At 55.3% G+C, this 13071-nt stretch overlaps 1 protein-coding gene across 2 annotated transcripts in view; it reads left to right on the top strand.

Moving 5' to 3' along the window:
- The first annotated feature begins 605 nt into the window (after window positions 1-605).
- The window catches only part of PLXND1 (plexin D1), a 66999-nt gene continuing 54533 nt past the window's right edge, over window positions 606-13071 (top strand). For both annotated transcript variants that reach the window (XM_079316955.1, XM_079316954.1), the window contains exon 1: window positions 606-2084. In XM_079316955.1, coding sequence (XP_079173081.1) covers window positions 726-2084 — 1359 coding nt within the window. In that variant the 5' untranslated portion in view covers window positions 606-725. The remainder of the gene's footprint in view (window positions 2085-13071) is intronic.

The raw sequence follows: 13071 nt of genomic DNA, 5'->3' as shown, positions 1-13071 counted from the left end.
TTAGGTCTTTCTTGTTCAAGTGGCACCCGTTGGAGGGCAGAGGAGACGCGCAGGCCGGTCTGTGCTCCGCTTTTGACGAGTCCTGCGGGCAGAGCCGCTCCGGAGCTGGGGCCCGTCCCCCGCCCGGTCCCCGGGGAGCGAGAGAGGGAATTGCGGGGAGGATGTGTGGGCTGCGGGGGGCTGCGAGGGGGCTTACCGGGGGGGCTGTTCCGGCTCGCCGTGCTGCTCCGCAGCTGGGAAAAGTGCTTCTTCCCCCGCCCCTTCCCCCCCGGCCTGTCCTGCTCGAAAACGCGCAGAAGGCAGAGGAGGAAAGGGGGACAGCCCGGAGCAGCCCCTTAGGCGGCGGGGGACGCCCTGGCTGGAGCCTCCCGGTGACGCCCGGTCAGCGGCGCGGGAGACGGCGGCAACTTCACGGCGCGCATACGGCGGGCCCGCGGCACCGGGACGGGGTGAGTGCGGTGCCGGTGCCGGTGCCGGTGCCGGTGCCGGTGCCGGTGCCGGTGCCGGTGCCGGTGCCGGTGCGGGGCGGGCGCGGGGGCGGGCGCGGGGCGGGGGCAGGGAGGGGGCGCGGCCGCACGCCCCGCCGCCCCCCGCCGCCCCCCGCCGCGGCCGCCACTTCCCGCGGGCGTCGCTCGGCGGCGGGCGCTGCCTCCGCAGGAAGCGGCCCCGCGCCCGCCCCTCCGCGCCCGGCGACGGGCACATGCACTGTGCGGCGCGGCGGCGGGATGGCTCCTGCTGCTGCTGCTGCTGCTGCCGCCGCCGCCCCGGCCTCGGCCCCGGCGGCGGGCGCTGAGCCGCGGCCCCCCGCGCTGCTGCCGCTGCTGCTGCCGCTGCTGCCGCTGCTGCTGCCCGCCCGAGCCGCCGGCCTGGAGGTGCAGCGCAAGTTCCTCTCGCCCACCCTCACCAACAACTTTGCGCTGGACGGCCCCGGCTCCCGCGTTTACCTGGCGGCCGTCAACCGGCTGTTCCAGCTGTCGGGGGGCGACCTGGCGCTGGAGGCGGAGGCGGCGGTGGGGCCGGTGCTGGACAGCCCGCTGTGCCACGCACCGCAGCTGCCTCAGGCCTCCTGCGAGCACCCCAGGGTGCTCACCAACAACTACAACAAGATCCTGCAGCCCGACCCGGAGCAGGGCGTCCTTGTCGTCTGCGGCTCCATCTACCAGGGCCTCTGCCAGCTGCGCAGCATGGCAAATATCTCGGCGGTGGCCGTGCGCTTCCCGCCGGGCGGCAGCGACTCGGTCAGTGTCGTCCCGAGCATGCTGAACGTCGCGGCCAACCACCCCAACGCTTCCACCGTGGGGCTGGTGCTGCGCCGCGGCGGCGGCGGGGCGCGGCTGCTGGTGGCCGCCACCTACACCGGCTTCGGCAGCCCCTTCTTCCCCCGCAACCGCAGCCTGGAGGACCACCGCTTCGAGAACACGCCCGAGATCGCTATCCGTGCCCTCAACGCCCGCGGCGACCTGGCCAAGCTTTTCACCTTCGACATCAATCCCTCCGACGACAACATCCTCAAGATCAAGCAGGGCGACAAGGCGCGGCACAAGCTCAGCTTCGTCCGCGCCTTCTTGCAGCACGGGGCCGCTCAGCCCGCCCGCCGCCCGTACGCCTACCTGGCGCTCAACAGCGAGGCCAACGCGGGCGACAAGGAGAGCCCGGCGCACAGCCTGCTGGCCCGCATCTGCCTGGGCGAGCCGGCCGAGGCCACCCTCAACGGCAGCGGCGAGACCAAGAAACTGACCGAGTCCTACATCCAGCTGGGGCTGCGCTGCGGCGGTGCCGCCGACGCCTTCACCCGCCTGGTGTCCGTGTTCCCGGCGCGGGCGGCCTGGCGCAGCCCCGCCGCCGCTCCCGGCCCGGCCCCGGCCCCCGAGGAGCTGCTCTTCGGCGTCTTCGAGCGCGCCGGGGCCGGCGGCGGCCGGGGGCGGCCGCAGTCCGCGCTCTGCGTCTTCCGCTTCGCCGAGATCGAGGAGACGATCCGGGCCGCCCGCAACTCCTGCTTCGTCAGCCCGGCCGCCGGCATGGTCACCGTGCTGGACAGCGTGGTGCAGGGCACCGGCCCGGCCTGCGAGAAGCGGAATATACAGGTACGGCACCTGCCGGGGCGAGGGGCGTGGGGAGCCGGTGGCCCCATCTCGTGTCCCGTCCCGCGGCCGCTGCTGTCGCCACCTCTCCCGAGCTGGAGCGCATCCCCATTTCCCCCGGGCGGGCAGTTCAGCCCCACACCTCGCTGCCCTCTCTGCTCTCCCGGAGACCCTCCCGGCTGCTCGGGAACAGCAGCGTTCCCTACCCCGGGCGCCGGTACCCCGCTTCTCGCGGGTGCCCTGCGCGGCTGGATGTCCGTGGGCATCGCCTGCTCCGTGTCCCGTCCCGGGCGCAGAGCCCTGCCAGGGGCGGCACACGGGCTCCCTGTGCTCTCCGCGCTCGTGGCAGAAGTTTGTCATTGTCACAGTTTGTTACTGAGTGGCCGTAAATGTTAGCGCGACACAGAGTCGCTTGTTTCCCTTTTAACTGAAATTATACGATGCTTGGGAAAAAAAGAGAGAGGAAAAAGGCTGCTTTAACGCTGCATTTTTTCCCTTCCTCTGGGACGAGTGCACAGCTCGGCTCCATCAAAGATTGTGAAAACATCTGTTTGATTTCAGAGGCGAGATAGAGCATTTGGGCTTGGGCTTCCCTGTGCAATGCCAGTGGCAAAGAGAGAAAGGTTTCCCATGGTAACCAGAGTGTTTAGTGTGGCATCTCCACTCCGTGGTAAAATATGTAGTCTTAATGCACTTCGTTCATAGACCTACTCTAGCAAAGTTGAACAGTTTTTCCCTGGTGGCAAAGTACAAGCTGCCTGACAGCCAGCAAATCGAGTAGTTGGAGGTAATTCCACAAAGACTGGGTGTGTTAAACACTGGGAGCTCAGTCCTGGCATCTTGGCATGGTCACAGCTCTCAGAGGACTCTCTGGGAGTCAGGAATCCTGTTTAGGGGATGTGAAGGCACCCGCAGCTCTTGCTGGCTGTGGCTGATGCTCAGCATCCTTGTGGAGCAGCCCCTCAGCCCGGCTGGGATTGGGCTGCCTGCCAAACGGCAGCACCGGGGCTGGGGCTGCTGGAGGCACTGGGGCAGTGAGCAAACAGCCTGCTCCTGACTGAAACAGTGGCAGAAGCACCCACCAGCCACCACCAGGACTGCCGTGGAGATACAAATTTTTCTAACCTTTGTTCAGTAAAGAAAAGGATCCTGACAAGCATCAGTCTGCTGATGTTCGAAGTATCAAGTGCCACATCCTGTAAGGTATTTCGACAGATAATTCAGGAGTGACTCAAGGGAGACTAGGCACAGTTGAGATTTCACTCTGTCTTTGGTCCTGGGCTGTCACACTGTTCCCCTGTAATGTGTGCTCCTGGTAGCATCTTCCTCTCCAAGTACTACCTGGGTAGGCAGGGAGGGTGACCAGGAGCCTCTTGTCACTGATGCCATAAAGGCTGAGAAGAAGGCTGTGTTCCCAAAGGGATGAACAGCAGGGAATGTGAGGATCAAGGGGATGAGCTGAAATAACTGAGCTCTGCCAAGCCATTGGGAAACCTCTGTGTTTGCAGCCGTAGTGAGATCAGGCTGCAAGAAAATTTATTCATGTGGAGAGAGCAGTAAGAGTGGTGGGGATATGAGATGGATGGGGAGACTGGGTTCTAGTACCAGCTGACATTGCTGCTGTGCCGCTGGCCTTGAAGCAGTCATTGAACCCAAGGTGCCTCAGTTTCCCACATACTCTCATATTCATTGTTACTCAGAAATCCAACTAGTGTAGTGTCAGATTGCATTTGTAAAGCTGCTTTGAGATCCTTTGATGTCAAGTACAGCAGGATATAAATGAAGCATAGCATTAATATTCGTTCATGCCTAATATTTCTACACTTCCCACTTATTTGAAGCATATTCCTCTAAAACTGTTGACTGAACTTGCTGGGAAGCCAATCTGCTAGTCAGGAGAGCCTTTCCTTCCTTTTTTTTTTTCTTTTTTTTTTTTCCTTTTCCTTAATAATTAGCATTGCCAACAAGATAACAAGCTGTTTTTATTTTCAAGTCCTGGAGTGGCAGTGTCAAGAGAATTGTAGTAGTGTGTTTCTTTGTGTTGCAAAAAGCTAACATCAATTTCCACCTTCAAGACAGTGAAATACTCTAATATGTTTTGCGTCCCAGACCTGGAAATGCAGCAGGAAAATGTATTAAAGCAGCAGCTGGTCTGGCAAGCCAGATCAGTATCTGTATGTCTTGCCATTGTGAGCTCCACTTCTCCTGCTAGTGGGTTTCCAGGTTTCCCATTGCCTGTGCATCACTGATAGGGACTCTGGTGTTAGTAAGTGTGGGTTGTTAGTTCTTCCTGAGGACTTGAGTTTTAGTCTCCTTTTGGAAGAAAAACACCCTGACATTGGCCTGATTCATTCCAAGCATGTGTTCAGCTGAAGTAGTCAGTTGTTACAAGTCTGGGCCACGGTTAGGTGTAATGCACTGTGAAAGGAAAATCACTGACCCCTTGTGTGCTCTCCAGTCTAATTGAATGCTCCTCTCCAGCAGTGCTTGCATTGGGTCAGCCAGGGACTCCAGCTCCAGCACCAGTGAGGGGTTTTGGGGTGGGCACTCACCACCAGCCATGCCGTCAGTCCCCACGGCGCTTCTCTCAGAGCTGGCTGGTGTGGGGCAGGGCTGCTCAGCCTCACTCTGCTGTGAGCTCTGGGGGAGGCTGGCAGAGAACGAGGGGCTTTGTGCCTGTACAGCTCGGTGTGGTGGCAGCCACTTGTTTGGCTCCCATGGTGGCCGTGTGGGATGGCCCCACAGGGGCTGTGGGGCTGGATGGGGCAGGTGGAGCTGCCCTGCTGCCCTGCATTCCCCAGGATGGGCAAGGGGAGCAGCAGCTCAGCCTGCAAACAGCCCCTCTCCTCCATGGAAATGCTTGCAGATGCTTAACAGCCTTGTGTGAGACGAGGAGGGGAGGATGGTCTAGGTCAGCAGTGGGGGCTGTTGGTTCTTCTCAATGAGGGCTGCTGAAAGGTCAGGCATGGAGATGGATTCACAGCAGCTCAGGGGAAGGAGGATGTGTGAGGGAAGCATCTAGGCTGGTTGGCTTCTTGCACCGACAGTGAGTGGGTGAGCTCTAGGTTTGCTTCCCCTCAACCAAAATAGTTTTTTATAATGAATTTTGTGTCAAATGCAGCTAAATCGGAATACTTGTATGGAATCACTGCGCTGTTTTGCCCACTCAAAGCCCGTGTGGAATTTGGACTTGAGCCCCCAGAAGGAAAGAGGAGTAGGAGCTCTCTGGAGCAAACTGCCTGTAGCAGTATTTGCAGCAGTGTGCTGACAGAGCTTATCAAATTCTTGGGACACTGCGTGGGCTTCTAGCTCATATTTAGCTATTCTACCCCAGGAGATCATGGCCCAGTGGGTTTGAAGGTTATGCTGGCTGCATGGCTGGAGTGTGACACAGCTGTGGGATGCTGGGGCCACTCTGAAGGCAGAGCAGGCAAGAGCCCATCCCCAGCTGCTGGCTGATTTGAGAACTGTGGCCGCGTGGGGCAGCCAGGGGTGTCCCCCAGTGCCACTCAAACAAAGGAGTGCCTGTATGTGTCCCAGGGGAGCAGAGCCTCCACAGTGTCCTCTTGCCACTGCCCCGTGTCCCAGTGGGCATTCTGGCAGGGGACACGGCCAGGCACCTTTGTGTGCACACTTGGCTGTGATGAGCAAGCTGTGCCAGCTCAGTGTCTTCTGTGGTTTCTGCATGAGCCCCATGGTCTCCTAAAAGCTCCTGGAGAGGTACAGAAAGCAGACATATTCATTAGGCCTGGATTTGCTGGCCAGGCAGCTACATCTCTCTTGGGAAATATTTTGGGGTCTACAACTCAAAAAAAGGCTGAAAATCCAGTTTGTTTCCTCTGCTGAAAACCATAGGCAGAGTGGCATGGGATAATAAAATGTTTCAGCATTAATTCTCAAGTTTCTGGCTCTTGTGGCTTTGTGTCAGATCCTACATGGTCACTGAACACCGTGTTTGGGGGTGTAATGATGAGATACCCACCAGTGAGCTGTACTATAGTGGGTTGTTAAATAAAATGTACTCCTTGGGTAGACTATATAAACAGTCTCGGTATAGATGTGTGCCTGGGCGTGGAAATGTGGTTTAAAACCAGTCAGAAAATGTTCCCAAAGAAAAAAAATCTCATATGCACGTGGGAATATGACAAAGCATCTACTTACTGTCCAAATATACTGTGGCATCTCCATGGGATAGGGTTTTATAGGAGCTGAGTTACTTTGAAGTGCTGGTTTATACTAATTTAGAAATTCCAAACATGAAACTAAATGTGCTCTAACCCTACATCTACTCAAATAAATCCAGAGGATTAGCCACAGAAAGGAAACTGGGAATTTACACTTAATTTCTTCATTAAAAATGAGGCAGGACTTTTTGTAGTAAGCTTAATTTCTGTCTTTTGCAGTGCAGGCTGTTCAGAGCTGCTGGCAGCACCCCAAGGTGTCACTGCCCAGGTGCTGCAGAGCTGCACGTGGCTGTCCCCATCACTGTTTTGCTCTGGGCTGTGGGTCACAGACAGAGGTCAGTGTCCCTCCAGCTGCCCCACAGAGGGACAAGGGGGACCCAGGATGGCCCCAGGGGAGGTTTCAGCCCCAGTGTCAGTTTTTCCTGGCTTTGGACCCAGCCCAGAGCACTGCCTGCCTGCTCTGTGTCTCACCTGCTACTGGTGAGTGGTGGTCTGCTGAGGATTAGGTTTCCATGGGAGTTTCTGTGCGAGCAGCACCTGCTGCTGCAGTCAGGGTGCAGAGAGGAGCTGTGTGAACACCATTCCTGCTGGGAAGGCAGGCTCAGCTCTGTGCCTGAGGCTCTCCCACTGCCAGGCTCTGTGCCGAGCAAGGGAGTCCCTGAGGAGCTGAAGGTGGGTGCTGGGAATGCTTTCCTGGGGCCCCGGGGCTCATCCCTGCTTTGCATCTCAAGCTCAAACAGGTCCCAGATTGCAAAGGGAAATTCGGTCAGAGTGGCAAAGGTTTCTGTGCCTGGGAGCAGGAAGCTGTGCTGCTTTAGGGAACAGAAACTGGCTCCTGGCTGTGGCCCGCTGCTGCAGGCTGGGCTGGCAGAGGCTGTGCCATCCCTTGGCATGGCAGGGGCTCACGGGCAGGCAGAGGCTGTGCCATCCCTTGGCATGGCAGGGGCTCACGGGCAGGCTGCAGGCTGGGCTGGCAGAGGCTGTGCCATCCCTTGGCATGGCAGGGGCTCACGGGCAGGCTGCTGGCTTCTGAAGAGCTCTGCAATAGCTGGCTGTGCAGACCTACTCATTCCTGGTACCTGGATGCTCAGACCAGATTCGATCCATTGTGCTCATCAAATCTCCTGTAACTAAATGTGTGTTGGTAAAGACATTATTTTGTTTTCAAGTTGGGCTGTAACACCCTGCAGCAGGTGGAGGAGGTGTCAGACTGTGTACAGCATGTCCCACTTAGAGAGGCCAGTAGAATTTATTGCTGTTTTTGAGCAGAGGGAGCAGCTCTTGTTGCTGACATCTGGAGAGCGGCTCTGCTGGCTGCAGGAGCGTGGGAGGGCTGGGAAAGCCCGGGGCAGAGGGGCCCAGAGGAGCCCTGGCAGCAGAGATGTGCTGTGACACGGGGTACAGAGCCCAGTGACCTCACCTGGACACTGGTGGGTGTCAGTGGGCTGGTCCAGCAGGGAGGGAGCGCTGGCTCCGTGTGCAGCTCCCGGGGACCAGGATTCTCCAGGGGCTGGGGCTGTGCTGGCTGTGGCACCTGCAGCAGCAGGGGTGGCACACGGTCTGACCTGCTGCTGCCCTTTCCTGAGCCTTCCTGTCTCATTTATCAGACCTGTGGGGAAGCACAGCCTTGCAAGGAGGGACAAGAGGCTCCTCAGCATGGACAACATGTTAGGGGTTAACTTGGACAGTCAAGCTCTTTGTTAGGAGGCGTATTCTGCTCTGAAGACAACGTGGCCAGAGCCAGAATCAGAGCTTTGCTGCCGTGCTCCCAGGGGAGCTGCTGTGGGAGCTGAGGAGCTCTGCTGGGGTGCTTGAGCCCAGACAAACCCCGTGTAGTCCCAGTGTCCAGGGAAGCTGCAGCCATGGACCCTGGCTGATGCTGTGCCAGGCTGCTTGTTTCTGGCCCTGAACCACTGGAGGGTTGTTGCCATAACAAGATGTGTACAGATTATGTATTGTAACTGGAAATGGAATATAAATCTTTCAATTCTAACCCATAAGCAAAATTTCCTGAAAGTCTGTGTTTTGAAAGCCTGTACCTCTATTATTTGGAGGAAATCTGGAACTTGCCTTTCCATTTCTGTCTCATCTCTGTTTAATTGGGAGGGGAATGGGGTAGGAAGTGGAGACCCCCAGAGCTGAAGCTGTGGAGGTGTCAGCAGTGCTGTCAGAGTGATGCCTGGAGAACACCTTTTGCTTTGCTCAGGTGCTGCCTGCCAGAGGATAGAGGGTGTGAGTGTGAGGGCAGGAGGAACCTGGCTCACATGTTCATCCTTTGCACTTCTATAACCATTGACAGTTCTCTTCTTCACTTGAATTTCTTCTGTCCCCAGCATGGGGGCAGGGGTTAGAGTGGAGGAAGACTGCACTGGTGTCCAGGAAGGTGATGTGTCTTCTGTGGACTTCATCTTTATAGCTTGGTTGCTTCTGCATTTGGAGTGCTCAGTTAATGAGCAAAAAGGGTTTGGTTAACCTTTCCATGAGAAGCTTCTGCTGTGGGCTGGGTGCTCGACCAAGTGGTGGTGGTTTGTTTTTGGGGCTCTGGTGCTGAGCTGTGGAGCAGGTGATGTGTGGGGTACCCAGAGGGGGATAGCACTGCAGCACAGTGTTGCTTCTCAGAGGCAGATTTTACTTGGGATGTGTAAAAGAGGGGTAGAGTTCTGCTCATTATCTCGAGGCTTGATTGATTCAGCAGAACTAATGAGAAAAATATAGGAAAACATTTACTATGAACTTCTGCTAAATGAAATAGATTTGAACTGACACATGCAAAAGACCAGTTTTGCTAGGTAAGAAGCTGTTACTTTAATGGATACTTTTTTCAGCCCTGACTTGCACAGATATGCCTTCAGAGCACTCTGAGCATGTGAAGTGCTAAGTGTTAGTACTAGCAATAATAAAATAGTAACAACCAAAGATTAAGGAGCCAAACTCATGGCTCATCAGGGACTCTTCCCAATGGATGAGAGTTTGAATGCTCTGAGGTTGGTTACTGAGGCCAAAGCTTAACATAAATGAGAAACACAGGTTGAGTGGTGGAGGGGTAACAAAGAAAGAAAGCTAAGAAAGTACAGCCTAAGTAAACCAAGTGTCTTACTCTGAGCAGTTTTGATGGGGGAGGTGTCTGCTGGTTTCTGTGCAGGAGTGGGTGTCCTTGGGACGAGGCTCAGCCCCTTGTCCCCAGGGAGTGGGAAGAGGAGCCAAGTTTCCAAGAGGGGTGAATTTAAAGGACATTCAAGCTCTTGCTGCTCTAACACGTGCTGTTCTGACTGTGACAACCCCTCTGGAGCCTGTTTGTTAATCCCTCTGCTTGCCCATTCCTGGTGGATTTGATTGCATAATCTGAAGTGTTGTATTTAATGCAGGATGAAGGCTAACATAATAAGCTTGACCAGTCTTCCTGGCAGCATGAAGGATGTGCAATTTCAGTTTTAAAAGAGCTTCTTTTTCATGTTTCTCTGCTTTGAGCAATTCCCCATGGGGTGGCACTTGCTGTTTCAGTGCCTGCTGGGGGAAGCACTGGTAGGTGCCAGACCCCTGACTTGTGTGGAGCAAGGAAAGGGGGACCCATGCTGGGGCTGCAGGGCTGGGAAGGCTGTTTTGGGGGAGGGCTGTGAAGGTCCTGCCAGTCCCCTGAATGCATTGCCTTCAGCTTTTTGCTCCATTTGGGGTCAGCATGACAGGGCTGGGGCTGATGGAGTGAGGGTATGTCTGGAGGAGGGAGCAGAGGAGACAGAAGGGAATGGCAGTGTGAGCTGCAGGCACCAGCTGTGGTGCCGCTGCTGGAGCTGAGGCTGCAGCCTCTGAGGGCTCACAGCAGCAGGTGCTGGATGGCAGTAGGGGCCCATGGCTGCTGAAGCAGTTGCCAGGCTTGGCCCCACTGCAGAGCCTAGCTGTGCCTGCAGCCCAGCAGTGCCCTGTCCCGTCCCAGGCTCTGTCCCTCCTGCTGGGGTGGATTCTGGCAGGCAGCAGCCGAGCTGTCTGCCCAGGGCTGCCACTGCCAGAGCAGCAGATGGAGCTTGGGTTTTGCCCTCTGTGATGGTCTGGGACACTGAGAGCCTCTCCCAGTACTCTCAGTGTCACACCTCTGGTGGATTGGGGTCTGTGGCTGCGGTGGAGGTGAGCACAGCTGCTGCTGCTGAGCTGGCCCAGCAGCTGTGCCTTTCCCCAGACATCAGCCCTGTGCTTGCTGTCCTTCTGTCAGTGCTCTGTGCTCTGTCCCCTTCCTTACCCCAGCCACCCATCCCACGTAGGGCTGCCAAGAGTGAAATGTAGGAGCTGGCAGGAAAGAAGAGTTTGGAAGAGTAGAGAGAGGGAAGAATGGTCTTTCTAAGAGTGATAGGTCCCTGCAGGCACCAGGTCCAGGTGGCTGCTGGGAGCAGAGGGATGTTGGGATGGACCATCACTGGTGTCACATTAGTGGCCCACAGAGTTCCCTAGCTCAGGACTGGCATTGTGCAAACAGGAAAAACACAGCAAAACTGCTGCCTTCTCACTTGAGAAATTGGTGGTCTAAGCAAACAGTGAAACCAGAGTGCAAGTCTCACTTTAAGCCTTTTATTGTGTTTTTTTTTTAAGAATGTCTGCTGTGCTATGTGGATCCGTGCTGTTGGTAATTATTGAGAAAAAATTGTCCAAATTCACTTTGCCAGAGATTCTCAGCCTGAGTGCCTTTACTGGCCACGAGTGCACATGGATTTGCCTCTTGTTGCCTAAAAAACATGATGGGAAGTCTGTGCTAATGCCTGCCCTTGAGCAGCACTGCAGCTGGAGATTGCTTACATCTCAAGTGCCTCAACAGTGGAGTCCTCTTCTGAGGATGACATTTTCCTCCAGGCATCCCAAAAAGCCTGGTTTTGACAGGTCTGGTGCAGCACTGCAGCAGATAAATGAGTGATTGTGTGTACAACTGCTGGGGGACGGGGGAGCTCTGGGGGGAGTGCTGGGGGTGTGTGGCTGGTCTGGGCTCTGCCTGACACAGAGCAGGGCTTGTACTTTCCCTTAGCTGAGTGCAGCCAGGCTGGCTTGGCATCACTGGCTTTGTCCACTCTCCTATGCAATATTTCCCCACTGGTTTCTAGCCTGTCTCTACTGTTCAGTACGAGTCTGTATCCTGCTATTCTCTTCAGACAGTATCCTAATTATTCTGAATATTCTCTCTGCAGTCACAAATTTCCCTGAGTCATACTTAAATGTTAATAAAAGCCTAATGGTTTATGTTAAGGAAGGCAAGAGATAAAACTAGAGCCCTTTTATCACAGCCTTTAATGGCCTGAAAATGTCAGTTGTGTGGGAGCAGCTGCCAAATTTTGAGCCTATGAAGATGATGGCTAAGTCCCACAAATCAACAAGTTTGGAGCGGATTATCCGATGCTGGCTGTGTCATTTTCCCAGGACTCCAGGCATGCTGGAAGGCAGCACTTTAATCCTCTCTGATAGGAAGTCAGAAAGGGGCCGGGCTCCCCTTCTCATGGGATCTGGAGCTGCTGCAGCACGGCTGGGGAGGGCAGGGGCTCAGGGCTTTCCTCTGCGCTGCTTCTGAGTCACAGATTAGCTCCAGCTTTGCTTGGGAACTATTTTTAAGGTCACAAACACAGGATGCAGAAATCAGCGCGTTTCATGGTTTTCCTGAGAGCTGCCTCACCACTCCTCTTCCTCCTTCTGTTTCCAGCAGACTTCCTTCCCGAAGGGACATCCTGCATGCCCAGGGCTGGGGAGCTGTAATGGAAATTCTGGGAAATCGCTTTTTATGCTCCTTATTGGCCTGGAATAAAGAATTGAACTCACACTGTGAAGGCAGCTGAACTCTTGAGCTCTGATGTGGCTGGCAATCTTTTATCTCTGTCCCACTTTGTTTCTGCAGTCGCACTCAGGGGTTAATCTGAGTAACCATCCTCTTAGCTGTGGCCCCTTGATTTGAATTCATTTGCATCTCTTGTGAAGTTCTGCAGCAACACATTGCAGTGTGCAGGGGCACAGCAGCGTGTTCCCCTCATCCTGCTCAGCTGAGGCTGCTGTGGCTGTGCCCAGCGTTGCCCAAGGGGCTCCTCACCAACAGAGTGGCAGAGTCAAACCTTTTGTGGGCAGCAGGTTTCGGATCTAAAATCAGCCCACGGTTCTGAGAGGTACCACAGCATGTCAAAGAAAAATAGAGGCAATACAGCAAATGCCCACGGGGTGTTTTATGCAGATTATAGAAAGAGATTGGTTTTGGAAGAAAACTTAACATTTGTGCTTTTCCCACTTCAGGATAGGGCAGCTTGATTTAAGAAGGAATGAGATTTAACCCCTTTCCCTTGGAGATGGCTTTCTATTCCATTCATCCAGTACAATTCCCCAGCTGTGGTGGCAGCCTGCAGAAGGATGTGACTCTATCCTGTTTACTGTTTGGTGATGGAGTTAGCTGTCCTCTTGGTGCTGTGGGGTAGCAGCAGCAGCACAGCATGTCATCCCTTCTTTGGACCCAGGAGAGGGAAATACCATGTGTCTCCTGCCCATCCGTTTGTTGGAAGATCTGATGTCATTTGAAGAAAGGTGTTGCAGAGGAAGGATGTGTGCAGCCAAAATAAAGCTTGGCCTGGGTTAGAATAGTTACATCCTGTTTACTATGGAAAACACTTTGCACTGACATGAGCTCTGAAATGCATGATTTATAAGCAGGCAGGCGCTGCAGATAAGGGACTTCCTGTGATTTTGGCCACCTGTGAGAAGAAAGGGCCATGTCTTTCAGGCAGGCAGTGATGCCAGTCCAGCTCCTGCACAGCTGCTGTAGAGAGGAGCTGAGCATCCCTTGGGGTCCCAGGTGT

The sequence above is a fragment of the Erithacus rubecula genome, assembly GCF_903797595.1.
Source record: "Erithacus rubecula genome assembly, chromosome: 13".
Lineage (NCBI taxonomy): Eukaryota > Metazoa > Chordata > Aves > Passeriformes > Muscicapidae > Erithacus > Erithacus rubecula.
The sequence above is the reverse complement of the archived record's forward strand: the minus strand, read 5'-3'. Positions and strand labels throughout refer to the sequence as shown.